This window comes from Dipodomys merriami, unplaced genomic scaffold (assembly GCF_024711535.1).
Source record: "Dipodomys merriami isolate MVZ:Mamm:240054 unplaced genomic scaffold, mDipMer1.0.p SCAF_28, whole genome shotgun sequence".
NCBI lineage: Eukaryota > Metazoa > Chordata > Mammalia > Rodentia > Heteromyidae > Dipodomys > Dipodomys merriami.
The window spans coordinates 557,634-577,049 of NW_027204270.1; the positions used below are offsets into that span (position 1 = coordinate 557,634).

At 46.4% G+C, this 19,416-nt stretch overlaps 1 protein-coding gene across 1 annotated transcript in view; it reads right to left on the reverse strand.

Annotated features, from left to right (window-relative positions):
• The window catches only part of Ssu72 (SSU72 homolog, RNA polymerase II CTD phosphatase), a 32,483-nt gene that overhangs the window by 11,400 nt on the left and 1,667 nt on the right, over positions 1-19,416 (reverse strand). The window contains exon 2 of the mRNA XM_070037139.1: positions 7,686-7,829. Coding sequence (XP_069893240.1) covers positions 7,686-7,829 — 144 coding nt within the window. The remainder of the gene's footprint in view (positions 1-7,685; positions 7,830-19,416) is intronic.

Consider the following 19,416-nt stretch of genomic DNA (forward strand, 5'->3'; position numbering starts at 1 on the left):
GTGAGACTCTTATCTCCAATAAACCACTAGAAAACCGGACGTGGCGCTGTAGCTCAATTGGTAGAGCTCTTGCTTTGAGCTGAAGAGTGCAAGGACAGTGCCCAGGCCCAGAGTTCAAGCCCACGACTAACAAAAAAAAAAAAAAAAAGACTGCAATGAATCCAGAAAGGCTATTTTATGTGTGATATAAGGATTGCCCAGGCTGCCCCAACTTGTGGGCCTAGATGACCCCTCCGCCTCAACCTCCCCAGAAACAGGGATTGCAAGTGCGTCTCCGCTACAGTCTTTCTTTTCCTCCCTCCGTACTTCCCTCTCTCTCCTTCACCCTCTTTATCTCTCTCCCTCCCCCACTCCTCCAGTCCCGGGGCTTAAACTCAGGGCCTGGGTATTATCACTGAGCTTCTTTTGTTCCCAGTTAGCAATCTACCACTTGAGCCTAAGCACCACTTCTGTTCTTTTGCTTTTTTGTTTATGTGGTATTGAGGAATGGAACCCAGGTCCTCAGGCATCTGGGTAAGCACACTACCACAAAGCTGCATTCCCAGCCTAGAAGGCATTTATTTTTGTTGGTCATGGGGCTTGAACTCTGGACCTGGTCACTGTCCCTGAGCTCTTCAGCTCAAGGCAAGTGCTCTACCACTTGAGCCACAGCACCACTTCCATTTTTCTGACTGGTTAATTGGAGATGAGAGTCTTATGGACTTTCCTGCCCCAGCTGGCTTTGAACCGTGATCCTCAGATCTCAGCCTCCTGAGTAGCTAGGATTATAGGCATGAGCCACCAGCGCCAGGATTAAAAGGTATCTGTGGAGGCTGGGAAGGTGGCTCAGTGGTAGAGCGCTTGCCTTGCATGCTCAAGGCCCTGGGTTTGATTCCTCAGTACCACATAAGAAAAAAGAAAAAAGCCAGAAGTGGCGCTGTGGCTCAAGTGGTAGAGTGCTAGCCTTGAGCTGAAGAGCTGAGGGACAGCGCCCAGGCCCAGAGTTCAGGCCCCACAACCGGACCCAAAAAAATAAATAAAAAATAAAAGGAATCTGTGGCTCAAGTGCTAGCCTAGAGCTCAGGGACAGCATCCAGGACCCAAGTTCAAATTCTATAAGCACCCAAACCCCAAAACAGTAATCAACCCTTGCTGAGCGCTGGTGGCACATGCCTGTAATCCTAGCTACTCAGGAGGCTTAGATCTGAGGATCATGGTTCAAAGCCAGCCTGGGCAGGAAAGTCCGTGAGACTCTTCATCTCCAATAAAACACTAGAAAACTGAAGTGGCACTGTTGCTGAAGCAGTAGAGTGCGCCTTGAGCTGAAGAGTGCGAGGACAGCGCCCAGGGACAGAGTTCAAGCCCCATGACTGACCAAAAAAAAAAAAAAAAAAAAAAAAAAGTAATAAACTCCTAAAAGGGGAAAAAAAAAAAGGTAAAACTGCTAAACCAGCCAGGCTAAGTATGTCAGCAGAAGGCATAGAAAACAAGCAGTTTAAGCTGGGTGCCGGTGGCTCACGCCTGTAATCCTAGCTACTCAGGAGGCTGAGACCTGAGGATCGAGGTTGAAAGCCAGCCTGGGCAGGAAAGTTTGTGTGACTTTTATCTCCAATAAACCGCTAGAAAACCGGAAGTGGTGCTGTGACTCAAGCGGTAGAGCACTCACCTTGAGCTGAAAGCCCAAGGACAGCGTCCAGGCCCAGAGTTTAAGCCCCACGACTGACAAAAAAAAAAAAAGAAAAGAAAAAGAAAACAAGCAGTTTAGTTTTACTTCAACAAGGTTTTTATCCCAGTGTTGCAAATACAGCCTCAGAAATTCCCAAAGGCAAGAGTGTAACACAGAACAGCAAGTAGACCCTCAATCCTGCCGCACTTATGCTTAAGGAAATCAAAACAGCCAGGCACCAGTGGCCCACACGTAGAATCCTAGTTACTCAGGAAGCTGAGATCTAAGGATGAAAGGTGGAAGCCAGCCTAAGAAAATCTGTGAAACTCTTATCTCCAATAAACAAAAAACCACCACCACCACAAAAAAATACACCTGGAAATAGAGCTGTGGCTCAAGTGGTAAAAGTGCTAGCCTTGAGCTAAAGAGCTGAGGGACAGTGCCCAGGCCCAGAGTTCAAGCCCCATGACTCCTCCAACCCCCCCAAAAAAATCTGAGTCAGTGCCCAGGTCCTGAGTCCAAACCTTAAGATCAGCACAAATTAAACCCAACGCCTATTTATAGCCAATGATTTAAGAAATAGTTCCTGACTTACAATGGGTCAGTGTTCCCAACAGTGCAGAAGTGATAGGCATTCAGTTGAAGCAGTACTTTGAGTTAGGACCTAAACATGTGGCTTAATCCCCTCTGGATATGCTGTGCAAGCTGTCTCTTCCAGCCCCAGTGGGAAACAACCCGTCCCATGTGGCTAGGCTGTAGATTAGCTTTTCTTTGTTTTGTTTTTTATAGGTCATGGGGCTTGAACTATGGGTTTGGGCGCTGTTTGTATGCTCTTCAGCTCAAGGAGAGTGCTCTACCGCTTGAGCTACAGCACCACTTCCAGTTTTCCAGTGGTTTACTGGAGCTAAGAGTCTCATGGAGTTTCCTACCTGGGATGGCACTGAACTGTGATCCTCAGATCTCAGCCTCCTGAATAGCTAGGATTACAGGCTGAGTCACCGGTGCCTGGCTATAGGTTTAGCTTTCAACTGACAGCACTGTTGTGTATGGGTACATATATACACAATCACATCATCTCCTCCATTGGAAAAGTGATCACTTCACAGAATACCATTTTATACTTCTGGGTTCTATCTGCTTCTGTAATGTTATTCTCAAGATTTTGGAGGTCTGGCTCAAAGGGTAAGAGTGTAAGCCTTGAGTGAAAAAGCTAATAAGCAAAATAGCTGGATGCTGGTGGCTCCCTGGCTGAAATCCTAGCTATTCAGGAGGATAAGACCTGAGAATCACAATTCAAAGCCAGCCTGGGCAGGAGAGTCTGTGCAGTAGACTTCTATCCCCAATTAACTACCCAAAACACCAGGAAGTACAGCTGTGAGTCAAGTGGTAGCGCACTAGCCTTGAGTGAAAAACCTAGGCAAGGGGCTGGGAAGGTGGCTCAGTGGTAGAGCGCTTGCCTTGCATGCATGAGGCCCTGGGTTCGATTCCTCAACACCACATAAGCAAAAAGAAAAAAGCCGGAAGTGGCGCTGTGGTTCAAGTGGTAGAGCACTAGACGAGCTGAAGAGCTGAGGGACAGCACCTAGGCCCAGAGTTCAAGCCCCACAACCGGACCCAAAAAATTAAAACAAAAAAAAACAAAAAAAACCTAGGCAATACAGCCCTGGCCTGGATGGAGTTCAAGCCCCAGGACTGGCACACACATAAAAAGTCTCAAAAGTTTTTGTTTTGGGTGCAGGAACCGGGGATTGAACTCACCCTCAAACTTTTGCTTGGTTACAGTACGACAGACACAGGCTTCTTACTGCCTGCAGCCATCTGCTTCTCTTGGTAATTCTGTACAGACTGTGAATGTTATAAATATGCAATGCACTGGGTAGAAGAAAAGGTTCCCAACTTGTTTCAAAGCTTCCTGGGCTGAAGCTAGAGTCAGTTCTTATAAAACGTGTTAAGGGCCAGGCACCAGTGGCTCACGCCTGTAATCCTAACTATTCAGGAGACTGAAATCTGAGGATCACAGTTCAAAGCCAGCCTGGGCAGGAAAAGTCTGTGAGACTCTTATCTCCAATGAATCACGCAGAAAACTGTCAGAGGCCCTGTGGCTCAAGTGGTAGAGCGCTAACTTTGAGCTGAAGAGCTCAGGGACAGCACTCAGGCCCAGAGTTCAAGCCCCACAACTGACCAAGAAAAGAAACAAATGTGGAAAGTGTAGTGTAGCTGGATGTCATTGGCTCAAGCCTATAATCCTACTTAGGAGGCTGAGATCTGAGGTTCAAAGGCTGGAAGCAAGCAGGAAAGTCTGTGAGACTTTTATCTCCAATTAGCAACCAAGTAGCAGGAAGTTGAACTGGGGTCAAATGGTAGAATGCTAGCCTTGAGCAAGAAAAAAAGGTCAGGTATAGTACCCAGGCCTTACATCAAGCCCCAGGATGGGCACACACGCGCACAAAGTGGTGCCCTGTGACAATCTGATATACAGAGTTTAATTTAGAAGAGTGTGAACATTTACGTTACTGTTTTTATTTCTCATGGAGTAACCAGAGCTTAAAACTAGGATGGTGGTAACTAAATAATCTTCAAAAGCAGAGGAAAACTTAACAGTACACAGGCTTTAATATTACATAATGAGGGCTGGGAAGGTGGCTCAGTGGTAAAGTGCTTGCTTTGCATGCCTGATGCCCTGGGTTCAATTCCTCAGCACCACATAAGCCGGAAGTGGCGCTGTGGCTCAAGTGGTAGAGCGCTAGCCTTGAGCTGAAGAGCTGAGGGACAGCGCCCAGGCCGAGTTCAGGCCCCTAGACCGGACCAAAAAAAAAAAAAAATTACATAATGAAACCCTCAACTTGGGACTAAGAGAAGTACCCAGCTCCAAATTGGAGTTGTCAGAACAATTTGGTGGTTCTGCTTTCCTGTGAGGCTAAGGGAGAGCAACAAAGCATAGGAAGAGGCAGAACACTCCATTAGAGAACTTAAAGGAAGAACCATTCTAAGACACTAGCTAGTCATCTTCCTGAGTAAAGGATATGAGCAAAGTATATTCCACAGTGCCCAACAAAGGCACAGCTCAGCTGACAACTCGTCACAGACTGCCAACTGCAGGCCTCAGGCCTTCTGAGTAGGGCGTAGCAGAGAGCTCTTAAGACTCTGGGAGGGTGCTGCTACAATTCCCAGGACACCATGCACCTGGCAGTACCCCATACTCCCAATATGTCTAGAGGCCCGACTGTGCTATTCCAGCAACGACCCACATTTCTGTCCTGTCCCAGTGACAGCCTCTCAACAACTGCAGCAGGGACAGGAGGGTACAGTCTAGAACCCCCAGGATTTACATTTTGCTAGAAAAGCCTGTGGCCCTCCCTAGTCTATGTAAATATACAAACACTTCCAGTATATAACTGCCTTTCATCTTTTGAATGCTGATCCTTGTCTTTTTTCCCCTCAAGGTTGGCTCTCTACTACTACTACAAAAAGATGTACTTACTGTTGTTTGCTGGACTTTTCTGCTTTGGCAGGCTTCAAACAGCAACCCTCAGATCTCAGCTAGGATTCTTCTTTCTTTTGAGCCTACAATGCTAGAGTCTGAATTCAGAGCCTTGCACTTGCCAGGCAGGCCCTCTACCAAATGAATCATGTCCACATGCTTTTATGGCTTACGTTATTTTTCAATAGGGATCCTTCTATTTGCTTCCTGCATAGCTGACATGTGCCACTGAGCCCAGCTTTCATTTCAACTCAAGGCTAGTGCTCTTCCACTGAGACACAACTCCACTTCCAGGCTTTGGTGGTTAACTGGAAATAAAGAGTCTCACAAACCTTCCTGCCCAGGATGGCTTTGAGCAGTAATCCTCAGATCTCGGCCTCCTGAGCCGCTGGGATTACAGAGAGGAGCCACCAACAGCTTAATCTATCCAGGCTGGTCAAGCTGATCTCAGCTAAGATTACAAGTATAGGCCACAGAGCAGAGCTTTGTTATTTCTTTTTTCATATTAATCAGGCTTGGCCTTGACCCCCTGGATGTATACAATCCTCTCAGTCTCCCTAGGAGCTAGAACTACAGTGTGCAGCACTACATTTGTCTTAGCTGCGTACTGGTGGCTCATGCCTGTAATCCTCAGGAGGGATTGCAGTAGGAAGTCAGCTCAGGTAGAAAGTGAGATTCTCATCTTCAATTAACCACCAAAAAGCCAGAAGTGGAGCCGTGGCACAAGTGGTAGAGCTTTAGCCTTGAGCACAAAAGTGTAGGGACAGCACCAAGGCCCTGAGTTCAAATTCAAACTTTAAGACAGAGGAGGAAGAAAATAAACTTAGATTATTAAAAATTACAAGTGTCAATGTGAAGGAGTCTTCCAAAGCTGATGATGTAGCTAAGTGGTAGAGTGCATGAATGGTAGTGTGAAGTCCTGGGTTCAATCCTAAGCATTGGGGGGAAAAATGTAGTTTTTGCTAGCCAGATTTAATACTAAACATCTGTAATACTAGCAAATTTGGAAACTGAAGTGAGTTGGTGGCCAGCCTGGGCAATTAGTAAGGCTCATCCACAGAACACAAGTGCTAGAGGAGTAGCTTAAGTGATAGTGTTTTAGGCACAAGACTCTAAGTACAGTCCCCTGTGTGTATAAAGGGGGGTGGGGAGAGGGAGAGGGTATGTTTAATTGCTTTGAATATACTTAGCCTACATTTTAACAATTACAAAGCATCTTTTTTTTTTTTTTTTGCCAGTCCTGGGGCTTGTACTCAGGACCTGGGCATTATCCCTGAGCTCAAGACTAGCACTCTACCACTTGAGCCACAGCACCACTTCCAGTTTTTCCTGTATGTGGAATTCTGATAGGCAACCACTGTACCACTAAGCCCCATAACCAGCCTGAATCCATTGGTTTTTTTTTTTTAAAAAGGTGGTGTGAAGGTATTGGGTTTTTGTAGTGCTAGGGATTGAGCCCACAGCCTCAAGTTCACACAGAACACACACTCATCTGGCGTTGCATCCCTGGGGACTTTTAAAACAATATGGGGTGATTATGAAATACCTTGGTCAAGAACCCAGGGTAGTGATTAGCTTAACTGTCATACAGATTGGCACCATATTTATCAAACCAATTTTTTTTTTTTTTGGTTGGTTGTGGGGCTTGAACTCTGGGCCTGGTGCTAGAGCTCAAGGATAGCGCTCTACCACTTGAGCCACAGCGCCACTTCCAGCTTTTTCCATTTATGTGGTGCTGAGGAATCGAACCCAGGGCCTCATGCATGCAAGGTAAGCACTCTACCACTGAGCCACCTTCCCAGCCGCTATCAAACCTATTTTTAAAATACCTTTCTTTTCACATGAGTCTGAGGTAGCAGATGGAAATTGTGATATCTTCTCCTGCAATGAAATTCTCTGAGATTGTTTCAACCATGCTTTCTTTTAGTAAGTAGGGTTTTCTTTTTTTTTTTTTGTCGGTCGTGGGGCTTGAACTCTGGGCTTGGGCGCTGTCCCTCAGCTCTTCAGCTCAAGGCTAGCACTCTACCACATGAGCTACAGCGCCACTTTCGGTTTCCTGGTGGTTTATTGGAGATAAGGGTCTCATGGACTTTCTTGCCCGGGCTGGCTTTGAACCAGTATCCTCAGCTCTCAGCCTCCTACGTAGCTAGGATTATAGGCGTGAGCCACCGGCGCCGGGCTGCAAGTAGGATTTTCATCAGGCTTGAGCCAGAGATGTGTGTCAGTGAATGCAAACATTAAACTCTCTACGGGGAAAGGTGCAGGGCCATCCTGCAGTGTGTCTGCTAATCCCTGCCAAGCTCTGCTTAGTAAGGCATAGCTTTCCCTTCTGCCTGACCATGTCAAGGTGGCTTTCACTTTTTTTCTACAAGCACGCTCTCAGATGACCACTGCCATCAGTGAGGGATCCAGCCCAAAGCGATGTTGGCAGCATACCACAACTGCTGCATCCTCTTCACCCAGAAAGCCTCCCTGAAAGGTGGAGTCAAGAGTGACCACCCTCATAAACCACACCTGCCAGAAGACTACCCTGCGGTTCTTTAGGGGAGCCACGGATACAGTTCTTTGTCTTTCCTGAGAAGATCATTGTACATCTGGTCATATGTGGTTTTGAAATCATAGACATTGGGCTTGTCTGGTGCTGGTCCCGGGAGCTTCACGTGAGTTCCTGTGCCAAAGGACCGTACGCTGAATCCTCGCTTGCTGGAAGACACAAAAGAGACATCATCATCGTTGGAGAAATGGTAATAGACTGATAAAACCTCACTTTTTTGTCAATACTAAGTTTTGAACTCAGGGTCTTCCTAAGCAAGTGCTCTATCACTTGAGCCATCTCTTGTTCTTGATGCAAACGATTTCAGCAAGTTTCATTGTTCTATTTCCATGCATGCACATAAAGTACTTTGTTCAGGCTGGGCACTGGTGGTTTAAGCCCTGTAATCCTAGCTGCTCAAGAGGCTGAGAGCTAAGGATCACAGTTTGAAGCCAATGCTTATCTCCAATTAACCACCCCCACCCTCAAAAAAAACAAAAACAACAAAAAAAAAACAACCAGAAGTGAACTCTGACTCAAGTAATGGAACACTACCCTTGAGTGAGAAATGCCAAAGGAAAATGCCCAGGTTCTGAGGTAAGTCCCAGTACCAGCACTGAATAATTTTTTTCTTTTTCCTGGTGGGTCATGGAGCTTGAACTCTGGGCCTGGGCGCTGTCCCTGAACTCAACGCAAGGTGAGTGCTCTACTACATGAGCCAGAGCACCACTTCCAGTTTCCTGGTGGCTAATTGGAGATAAGAGTCTCACGGACTTTCCTGCTGGGGCTGGCTTTAAACTGTGATCCTCAGATGACAGCTTCTTGAGTCATTAGGATTACAGGTATGAGCCACCCACGCTGGCTTGAATAAATTATTAAATAATAAAGCACTTCAACCATATTCATCCTCATTTGTCTTCTCCATTGCTATGCTCCCTTTTGCTGGTACTGGCCCTCTATCATAGCCTGTCCTGTCATTCAATTCTTCAAGCATATATAATTTTAAAAAAAAATTTTTTTTTTTTTGGGGGGGTATGGTCGTGGGGCCTGAACTCTGGTCCTGGGCGCTGTCCCTCAGCTCTTCAGCTCAAGGCTAGCACTCTACCACTTGAGCCACAGCACCACTTCCGGCTCTACCACTGAGCCACCTTCCCAGCCCATTTTTTTTTTTAATTTTTTATTTGGACATGGGGCTTGAACTTGGCCTGGGCGCTGTCCCTGAGCTCTTCAGCTCAAGGGGAGCACTCTACCACATGAGCCACAGCACCGCTTCCAGTTTCCTGGTGGTTTATTGGAGATTAGAGTCTTACCGACTTCCTTGCCCAGGCTGGCTTTGAACCATGATCCTCAGATTTCAGCCTCCTGAGTAGCTAGGATTACAGAGGTGAGCCAACAGTGCCCGGTTAAGTCTTTATTTCTTATTTAAACTCAGGATATTTAGCAATCTCTGGAAACATTTTTTGTCTGTCACAACTTGAGAGGGGTACTAATGAAAATAAGTTGCTTATCATCCTGATATGCAGTTTCCTCCATGCTTCATTCAGCCCAAATATCAGGAAGAGCCAGTACAATAGTAATGTGACTAATAATCCCACAGAAGGGACAAAGGCATGAACATAAAGCTCAAACATGAGTTATGTGGGACTGGGAAGGTGGTCAGTGGTAGAGCGCTTGTCTTGCATGCATGAGGCCCTGGGTTTGATTCTTCAGCACCACATAAGCAGAAAAAGCCAGAAGTGGCGCTGTGGCTCAAGCACTAGCCGTGAGCTGAAGAGCTGAGGGACAGTGCCCAGACCCAGAGTTCAGGCTCCACAACCGGAAAAAAAAAAAAAAAAGTTATGTACATAAAGCAGTTCTATTTCACTAAAATGAGAAAAAGAACGCACAAATACTGTTCCCTCACCTACCACATTTTCAAAACTCAACAAGTACATGGGTGGAGGAGTAAGACAGACTCGGGTTAAAGGCTAGCTCAGACAAAACTTTGTGAAACCTCATCTCAACCAATAAAAAGCTGAGTGCAATGGCAGGCACCTAGCACCCTAGTGCTTAAGAAGCAAAAATGTAAGAATCACAGTCCAAGCTGTGCACCAGTGGCTCAGGCCTGTCATCCTAGCTACTCAGGAAGCTGAGATCTGAGGATCAAGGTTCAAAGCCAGCCCAGGAGACTCTCATCTCCATCTAATTGCCAGAAAACTGGAAGTGGTGCTGTGGCTCAAGTAGTAATACTCTAGCCTTGATCTAAAGAGCTGAGGGACAGTGTCCAGCCAAACCAAATTCAAGCCTAGGGGAAAACAAAAAAATTACAGTCTATGTCAGCTTGAGCAAAAAGATCCTACTTGAAAAATTACAAAGGAAAAAGGACTTGGAGTATGGCTCAAATAGTAGAGTTCTTACCTGGTAAGTGCAAAGCTCTAAATTTAAACCCTCGTTGCTGCAAAAACAAAGCTGGGTGCCACTGGCTCATGCCTGTAATTCTAGCTACTCAGGAAGCTAAGATCTGAGGATTTCGATTCAAAGCCAGCCTGGGCAGTAAAGCTCATGAGACTCTTTTTTTTTTTTTTTTTTTTTTGGGGGGGTGGGGGTGGGTCCGGTCGTGGGGCCTGAACTCTGGGCCTGGGCGCTGTCCCTCAGCTCTTCAGCTCAAGGCTAGCGCTCTACCACTTGAGCCACAGCGCCACTTCCGGCTTTTTTCATATGTGGTGCTGAGGAATCAAACCCAGGGCCTCTTGCATGCAAAGCAAGCGCTCTACCACTGAGCCACCTTCCCAGCCCCTCATGAGACTCTTATGTCCAATTAACCAACAAAAGGCCAGAAATGGAGCTGTGGTTTAAGTGGTAGAGCACTAGTCCTAAGCAAAAAAGGGACAGTGCCCAGGCCCTTAGTGCAAGTGTCAGGACATGCTCTCACTTGTATGTGCGTGTATGCGTGCGCGTGCATGCTCTCTCTCGCACACAAAGCAAAAACAAAAAAACTCAAACCAAGAGTGGCTTGCAAAACTGTCATCCTAGCACTCCCTATGCTAAGGAAAGATAATCACATGAGTTCTAGGCCAGCCTGAGCCACTAAGTGAATCTTCGGAAGAATAAAGGTCAAAGGCCTGCTTTGGGCTCCTCCCTCTCCCTGCAGCATCACAGATGGTATACAACAAACAGGAACAAAAAACATCTGGCAGGTGGTAAAGAAAGAGCTTTTTGTCAGGGGTAGGGTGATTAAGACTATTCATTGCTGGTAAACATGTGGTTGGTCAGTCTCTGTAGCCATTCAGAGTGCTGCAAAAGCCAACAAGCGAGCTGGAGTGGCTCACACCTGGAATCCTAGCTACTCTGGGGGTTGAGATCTGAGGATGACAGTTCAAAGCCAGCCTGGGCAGGAAAGTCCATGAGACTCTTATCCCCAATTCATCACTAAAAAGTTGGAAGTGAATCTGCTCAAGTGGTAAGAGTACTATATTGAACACAAAAGCACAGGGACAGTACTCAGGCCCTGAGGAGTTCAATCCCCAGGAAGTACACACAACCACACACACAGAGCCAATAACCTGAGTGTCTGTAACACATAAAATAAGCCTAACTAACCAGAGAGTGATGCAAGAGGATCCCAAGCTCAAAGCTAGCTAGGCAACTCAACAAGAATTTGTCTTAAAATAAGAAAAGGGATAAGGATATAGCTCAGAGGTAGACCCTGGGTTCCAAAGCCTGTAACTGAAGTCATGAAGCACCCAAGAGAAATCCCTCATGCTGCATGAACCTACCATGTCTGACACCTGCAAAAATAAAGCCGATCTCACTGCTATATAACTGAGGTAGCTGAGGTGGCTGGTCTCCTGAGACTCCACTGACTGACACACACACACACACACACACACACACACACACACACGCGCACACACACACACACGCACACACACACTACTGTTTTAAGTGAATCTTGTATGACCAAAATGTGAAAATGTGCATTACTGAGAAAATGAAGTGATTATTACTAAATTACTGAAACCAACCCTGGTTCTGCAGAGGCTGCCTTTCTCATTTGGGTGTCCAGCTGTACAAAATCCATGTCTACCTTAAGCCAAGCATTTGGTTAAGCACATGAAAGGGCTGTGACTCAAGGACATGTGTCCAGACCTACACACTGCTGGTCTGCTGTGAACCTGGCCCTGGCCACTGGGAACCAGACCTGAGGGTGCCCAGGGTTTGGGTCAGGTCACTTGCCTGTCACTCACTTCCAAGGCTAAGCCTCCATGGACAGAAAGCAGCCCACCAATGCAAATCATGTAGCTCAAGCACTGGTTGTACTGGGTACCTGGATTAAGGATGGAGAGGACAAGATAAAAATCTGCCTCCTCAGCTGCGTGGTGGTTCACACCAGTAATCCTAGCTACTCAGGAGGCTGAGGATCACAAATTCAAAACCAGCCTGAGCAGGGAAAGCCCAGGAACTCTAATCTCCTTTAATAAACCCACCAGAAAACTGGAAGTGGTGCTGTGGCTCAAGTGGTAGAGTGTTCGCCTTGAGCTGAAGAGCTCAGGGACAGCACCCAGGCCAAGTTCAAGCCCCACGTCCAAATAAAAAATTTTTTAAAAATGGGCTGAGAAGGTGGCTCAGTGGTAGAGTGCTTGCCTTGCATGCATGAGGCCCTGGGTTCAATTCCTGAGCACCACATAAGCAAAAAGAAAAAAACTGAAAGTGGTGCTGTGGCTCAAAGTGGTAGAGCGCTAGCTTTGAGCTGAAGAGCTGAGGGACAGCGCCCAGGCCCAGAGTTCAGGCCCCACGACCGGACCCCAAAAACAAAAAAAACAAAAAACAAACAACAAAAAAAACCTGTCTCCTTCAAGCAAAGGAGGTTTTTTGGTTTTTGTTTTGCTGCCTTTAATAAATCTTTCTCTGCCCTAAAAAACAAAAACAAAAATTCACTGTGGCTTAGCAAGATAGCAGTGCCTAAGTAGAATGAAAGAGGAGTCAGAAGAGAAAGGCCCAGAGTATTAAAAGGGATGTCACAGCAACATCCCTGCAGGCACCAAGAGGCACGTGAACACAGCTCACAGTTCATCCCAAACCTGCAACGACTAGCAAGTGACATCAGAGAAACCCACCTGATCCACACAATCTACACCAATAGCTCTGCTTCAAAGCCTGGCACATTCAGGTACAAGATCTTCATCTACTGTTATTGGCACTGCATTTTTTTTTTTTTTTGGTGCCAGTTCTGGGGCTTCAACTCAAGCACTGGCACTATTCCTGAGGCTTTTTGCTCAAAGCTAGAGCTCTACTGCTTGAGCCACAGTGCCACTTCCAGTTTTCTAGTGGTTTACTGGACAGAAGAGTCTCACATACAAAGTGTAGTCTCTAAAGTAGGTGGGAATATACACATAAACTCAAGAATTACACAGTACGACTAAAAGTAACTTTGAAATTAAACCAAAGGTAAGACCTTTTTGTCCAGGCAACGTGAAAAGTTAAATATTCAGGCTGAAAATAGGAATTCTTTAAATATGTACTTTTTCTGGGGCTGGGAATGTGGCTCAGTGGTAGAGTGCTTGCTGAGTACGCATGAAGCCCTGGGTTGGATTCCTCAGTACCATATAAACAGAAAATGCCGGATGAGGCGCTGTTGCTCAAGTAGTCAACTGTTAGCCTTGAGCAAAAGAAGCTCAGGACAGTGCCCAGTTCCAAACTTCAAACCCCACGACTGGAAAGGGAAGGGGGGAGTATTTTCTGAAAAGCACTCTGGAAAAATGTTAAACATGCCTAACATGTGACTCAAGACAGTGACCCTGCCAGGCACCAGTAGCTGACACCTATAATCTGAGGATCCCAGTTCAAACCTGGCCAGGCAGGAAAGCCTATGAGATTTTTTTTCCCCCTCCGATTATGGGCCTGAAGTATGGGCTTGGTCGCTGTCCCTCAGCTCTTCAGCTCAAGACTAGCACTCTACCAGATGAGCCACAGCACTACTTCCAGCTTTTTCTGCTTATGTGGTGCTGAGGAATCGAACCCAAGGCCTCATGCATACAAGGTAAGCACTCTACCACTGAGCCACCTTTACAGCCTCTGAGAGACTCATCTCCAATTAACCAACCAGAAAACCAGAAGTGGGGCTGTGGCTCAAGTGGTAGAGTGCTCACCTTGTGATAAAGAGCTTAGGACAATGCCCAGGTCCAGAGTTCAAGCCCCACTACCAACAACAACAAAAGATAGTGACCCTATGCAGATATATACATGATAAAAGGATACTGAAGTCCAGTTTTTTTTTTTTGGGGGGGGGGGAGGAGGTGTCCAGTCCTGGAGCCTGAATGCTGTTCCTTAGCTCTTCAGCTCAATGCTAGTGCTCTACCCCTTGAGCCAAGGCGCCACTTCCGGCTTTTTTCTTTTTGCTGATGTGGTGCTGAGGAATCGAACCCAGGGCCTCAGGCATGCAAGGCAAGCCCTCTACCACTGAGCCACCTTCCCAGCCCCGATACTGAAGAAGCCGGGCGCTGGTGGCTCACGCCTGTAATCCTAACTACTCAGGAGGCTGAGATCTGAGGATCGAGATTCAAAGCCAGCCCGGGCAGGAAAGTTCGTGAGACTCTTATCTCCAATAAACCCGCTAGAAAACCAGAAGTGGTGCTGTGGCTCAAGCGGTAGAGCGCTCACCTTGAGCTGAAGAGCACAAGGACAGTGCCCAAGCAGAGTTCAAGCCCCACGACCGGGAAAAAAAAAAAGGATACTGAAGAAAAAAAGCCACCAAGTCTGCTAATGAGAGACTGGTAAGAAAATTAATAGCTTCATGGGATTCCTGTATATTACTACAAAATAATTTTGTAGCCACCTCATCAGTCAATAAATGTATTCAAATTCAATGTATCAAAATGAATACTGAAACCAAACTGTAGAAATTTAATTAATTAATTAAGCTAGCTAGACATTTTTTTTTTTTTTTGGGGGGGGGGGTCTGGTCGTGGGGCCTGAACTCTGGGCCTGGGCACTGTCCCTCAGCTCTTCAGCTCAAGGCTAGCACTCTAACACTTGAGCCACAGCACCACTTCTGGCTTTTTTCTTTTTGCTTATGTGGTGCTCAGGAATTGAACCCAGGGCCTCATGCATGCAAGGCAAGCACTCTACCACTGAGCCACCTTCCCACCCCCAAGCTAGCTAGTCTTGGGGCTTGAACTCAGGGCCCGAATACTGTCACTCAGCTGCTTTTTGCTCAGGGCTAGCACTCAACCACTCCAGCTACAGCTCTACTTCTGGCTGGAAGTAAGAGTCTCACAGACTTTCCTGCCTGGCTGGTCTTTTTTTTTTTTAATTTTTTGGTCAATCATGGGGCTTGAACTCTGGGCCTTGGCACTGTCCCTCAGCTCTTCAGCTCAAGGCTAGCGCTCTACCACTTGAGCCACAGTGCCACAGTGCTAAGGAGCCACCTTCCCAGCCCCTGGGCTGTTTGAACTGCAATTCCAGTCCTCAGTCTCTGAATAGCTAGGATTACAGGTGTTGAGCCTTCAACTCCAGGATTCCAATGTTGCAATGTTTGTAATATCACTCAGTATTTTATTTCCCCATATGTGTACAAAGCAAACCATCCAGAAGACCTGGCATGAGGCCAGCCTACACAAACACACACACAAAATGTACATGTAACTATATACATATATACATTTACATACACGTAATACCTACACACAGATTAGGTAAATAAGGAGGGAAGGTATAGTGGGAGAAAAATGAAGGAGTGGGTAACAATGTTGGTCAAGAAATGTACTCACTGGGCTGGGAAGGTGGCTCAGTGGTAGAGCGTTTGCCTTGCATGCCTGAGGCCCTGGGTTCGATTCCTCAGCACCACATAAGCAAAAAGAAAAAAAAAGCCGGAAGTGGAGCTGTGGCTCAAGTGGTAGAGTGCTAGCCTTGAGCTGAAGAGCCGAGGGACAGCGCCCAGGCCCAGAGTTCAGGCTCCAGGACCGGACCCAAAAAAAAAAAAAAAAAAAGAAATGTACTCATTACCTTACTCATGTAACTGTAACCCCTCTGTACAGAATCTTTACAACAAAATAATAAAAAAAAATAAATAAAGCTGGGTGCTGATGGCTCACACCTGTAATCCTAGCTACTGAGGAGGCTGAGATCTGAGGATCACGGTTCAAAGCCAGCCCCAAAGCCAGCCTGGGCAGGAAAGTTGGTGAGACTCTTATCTCCAATAAACCACTCGAAAACCAGAAGTGGTGCTGTGGCTCAAGCGGTAGAGTGCTCGGCTTGAGCTGTCTCTGTGCTTTTTAGCTCAAAGCAAGCACTCTACCACTTGAGCCACAGCACCACTTCTGGTTTTCTAGTGGTTTATTGGAGATAAGAGTCTCACCAACTTTCCTGCCCAGGCTGGCTTTGGAGCTGGCTTTGAACCGTGATCCTCAGATCTCAGCCTCCTGTGTAGCTAGGATTGAAGGCGTGAGCCACCAGTGCCCAGCCACATCTTTCTTGAGTGGTGGGTGATGTACTGGAGTTCGAACTCAAAAGGTTCAGGCTTGCAGGCTTGCTAGGCTAGAAGTGCTGTAACACTTGAACCACATCTCTAGGCCAGAAAATATTGCCATTAACAATTTATTTTAACAAGGAACACATCCTCCAATTATAAGCAAAAGCTCTCCAAATATAAGCAATTTAGCCATGTACCAGTGGCTCACGCCTGTAATCCTAGCTACTCAGGAGGCTGAGATTTGAGGATCTCGGCTTAAAGCCAGTCCCAGCAGGAAAGTCAGTGAGACTCTTATCTCCAATAAACCACCAGAAAACTGGAAGTGGCGCTGTGGCTCAAGCGGTAGAGCACCTTGAGCTGAAGAGCTGAGGGACAGCATCCAGGACCCACGACCAACAACAAATATATACATATATGTATATGTATATATGTGTGTGTATATATATGTATATGTACATATATGTGTGTGTGTATATATATGCAATTTAGAAATTAAGGAGCCTTAACCAGGCACCGGTGGCTCACGCCTGTAAGCTTAGCTACTCAGGAGGCTGAGATCTGAGGATCATGGTTCAAAGCCAGTCCAGGCAGGAAAGCCAGTCCTGTGAGACTTTCATCTCTAATTAACCAGTCAGAAAACCGGAAGTGGTGCTATGGCTCAAGTGGTAGAGCGCTAGCCTTGAGCTGAAGAGCTGAGGGACAGCGCTCAGGCCCAGAGTTCAAGCCCTGCAACCAACAAAAAAAAGGAAAAGAAAAAAGAAATTAAGGACCCTTGTCCTAGGGTTAAACGTGTGTGTTTTAGTAGAGATACCAAAACTCTGGGTTTAATCTCAAGAGGATAAAAATACTGGTATCAAATAAACCCATGTTACATATTAATTCCTTTGACTCCACTCTCCATCTACTTCTTTTTTGTTCTTTGGTCAGTCATGGGGCTTGAACTCTGGGCCTGGGCACTGTCCCTGCGCTCTTCAGCTCATGCTCTACCCCTTGAGCCACAGCGCCACTTCCGGTTTTCAAGTGGTTTCTTGGAGATAAGAGTCTTACGGACTTTCCTGCCCAGCCTGGCTTTCAACCGCAATCCTCAGATCTCAGCCTTCTGGGTAGCTAGGATTACAGGCGTGAGCTACTGGTGCCTGGATGCATCTTCTTGTGAGACATGAAAGATGGCAAAACAGGCAGACACACATACAAGAATTTATTTCTGGGGCTGGGATGTTGGCTCAGTGGTAGAATGCTTGCCTTGCATGCATGAGGCCCAGGGTTCGATTCCTCAGCACCACATAAACAGAGAAAAGCCGGAAGTGGCACTGTGGTTCAAGTGGTAGAGCGCTAGCCTTGAGCTGAAGAGCTGAGGGACAGTACCCAGGCCCAGAGTTCAGCCCCCACGACTGACCCCCCCCCCAAAAAAAAAAGAATTTATTTCCACATGGTAATTACTCGGAAAATTTTCTGTACCACCACTATACCTTTCCAGAGGAGCTTTTCCAGGTGCCAGCAGTAATAACTTATCTTCCATAATTTTCTCAGTTAAGTACTAGATTAGCATGATATTTTTTGGGGGGGTCCAGTCGTGGGGCTTGAACTCTGGGCCTGGGCGCTGTCCTTCAGCTCTTCAGCTCAAGGCTAGCGCTCTACCACTTGTGCCACAGCGCCACTTCCGGCTTTTTTCTTTTTGCTTATGTGGTGCTGACGAATCGAACCCAGGGCCTCATGCATGCAAGGCAAGCGCTCTACCACTGACCCACCTTCCCAGCCCCTAGGTTAGCATGATTTGAATAAGGTGAATAAATATATTTCACTAATAAATTGAAGAAATTTGAAGCCGGGCACTGGTGCTGCCTGTAATCCCATCCATTCAGGAGATTGAGATCTGAGAATCACCGTTAAAACCAGGGCAGGAAAGGCCATGAAACTCAATATCTCCCATAAACCACGAGAAATCCTGAAGTGGCACTGTAGCTCAAACGTTAAGGCACTCTCCTTGAGCTGAAGAGCTGAGGGACAGCCAGGCACTGGTGGCTCATGCCTGTAATCCTAGCGACTGAGGAGGCTGAGATCTGAAGATCGCGGTTCAAAACCAGCCGGGGCAAGGAAAGTCAGTGAGACTCTTATCTCCAATAAACTACCAGGAAACCGAAGTGACACTATGGCTCAAGCAGTAGAGCGCTCACCTTGAGCTGAAGAACTGAGGGACAGTGCCCAAGCCCAGAGTTCAAGCCTCATGAACAGCAGGAAAAAAAAAAAAAAGAGGTGAGGGACAGCGCTCAGTCTCAGAGTTCAAGCCCCATGACTGACAAAAAATAAAGAGAAGAAATGTTTTTAAAATATTTTCTGAGATTCCATCCTGACGTATTATACATAGAAGTACTTAAAACAGAGTCCAAGAGCTGGGAAGGTGGCTCAGTGGTAGAGTGCTTGCCTTGCATGCATAAGGCTCTGGATTTGATTCCTCAGCACCACATAAGCCAGAAGTTGGCTCTGTGGCTCAAGTGGTAGAGTGCTAGCCTTGAGCTGAAGACCCAGAGTTCAGGCCCCAGGACCAACAACAACAAAATTAATAACATTAAAGAAGATATATTTAAAACAGAGTCCACAGCAGTTTAAGAGGTGTTCCAGCCAATAAAAGATAGTACATTTGTTTTCCTTGGTCAATTTTCCAAGGGCAAAAACCTTGCATTCTTTTGTTTTTAAAAGTGGTATGTTTAGTACACAAATATAGTGTATTTATTTATTAATGCATTTTTGGTGCTTATTCTGGGGCTTGAATCCAAGGTCTACAGGCTGTACCAAGCTTGTTTTTTCCCTCATTCAAAGACAGCAATCTAACATTGAGCCACAGCGCCACTTCCAGCATTTTGGTGGTTAATTGGAATCTCTCATATTGTCTGCCCAGGCTGGCTTTGAAATGGAATTCTCAGATCTCAGCCTCCTGAGTTTCTATGATTACAGGTTTGATCCAAGATCATCTGGCTTCATTAGGAAGAATTAAGCTTAGAATCTGCAGATGAGGGGCTGGGAAGATGGCTCAGTGGTAAGAGTGCTTGCCTTGCATGCATGAGGCCTGGGTTCGATATCTCAGTACCACATAAGCAGAAAAAGCCAGAAGTGGTGCTGTGGCTCAAGTGGTAGAATGCTAGCCTTGAGCTGAAGAGCTGAGGGACAGCATGCAGGCCCAGAGTTCAGGCTCTATGACTGACAAGAAAAAAAAAAAAGAGGGCTGGAATGTAGCTTAGTGGTACAGTGCTTGCCTCACATTCATGAAGCCCTGGGTTCGATTCCTCTGTACCAAATAAAACAGAAAAAGC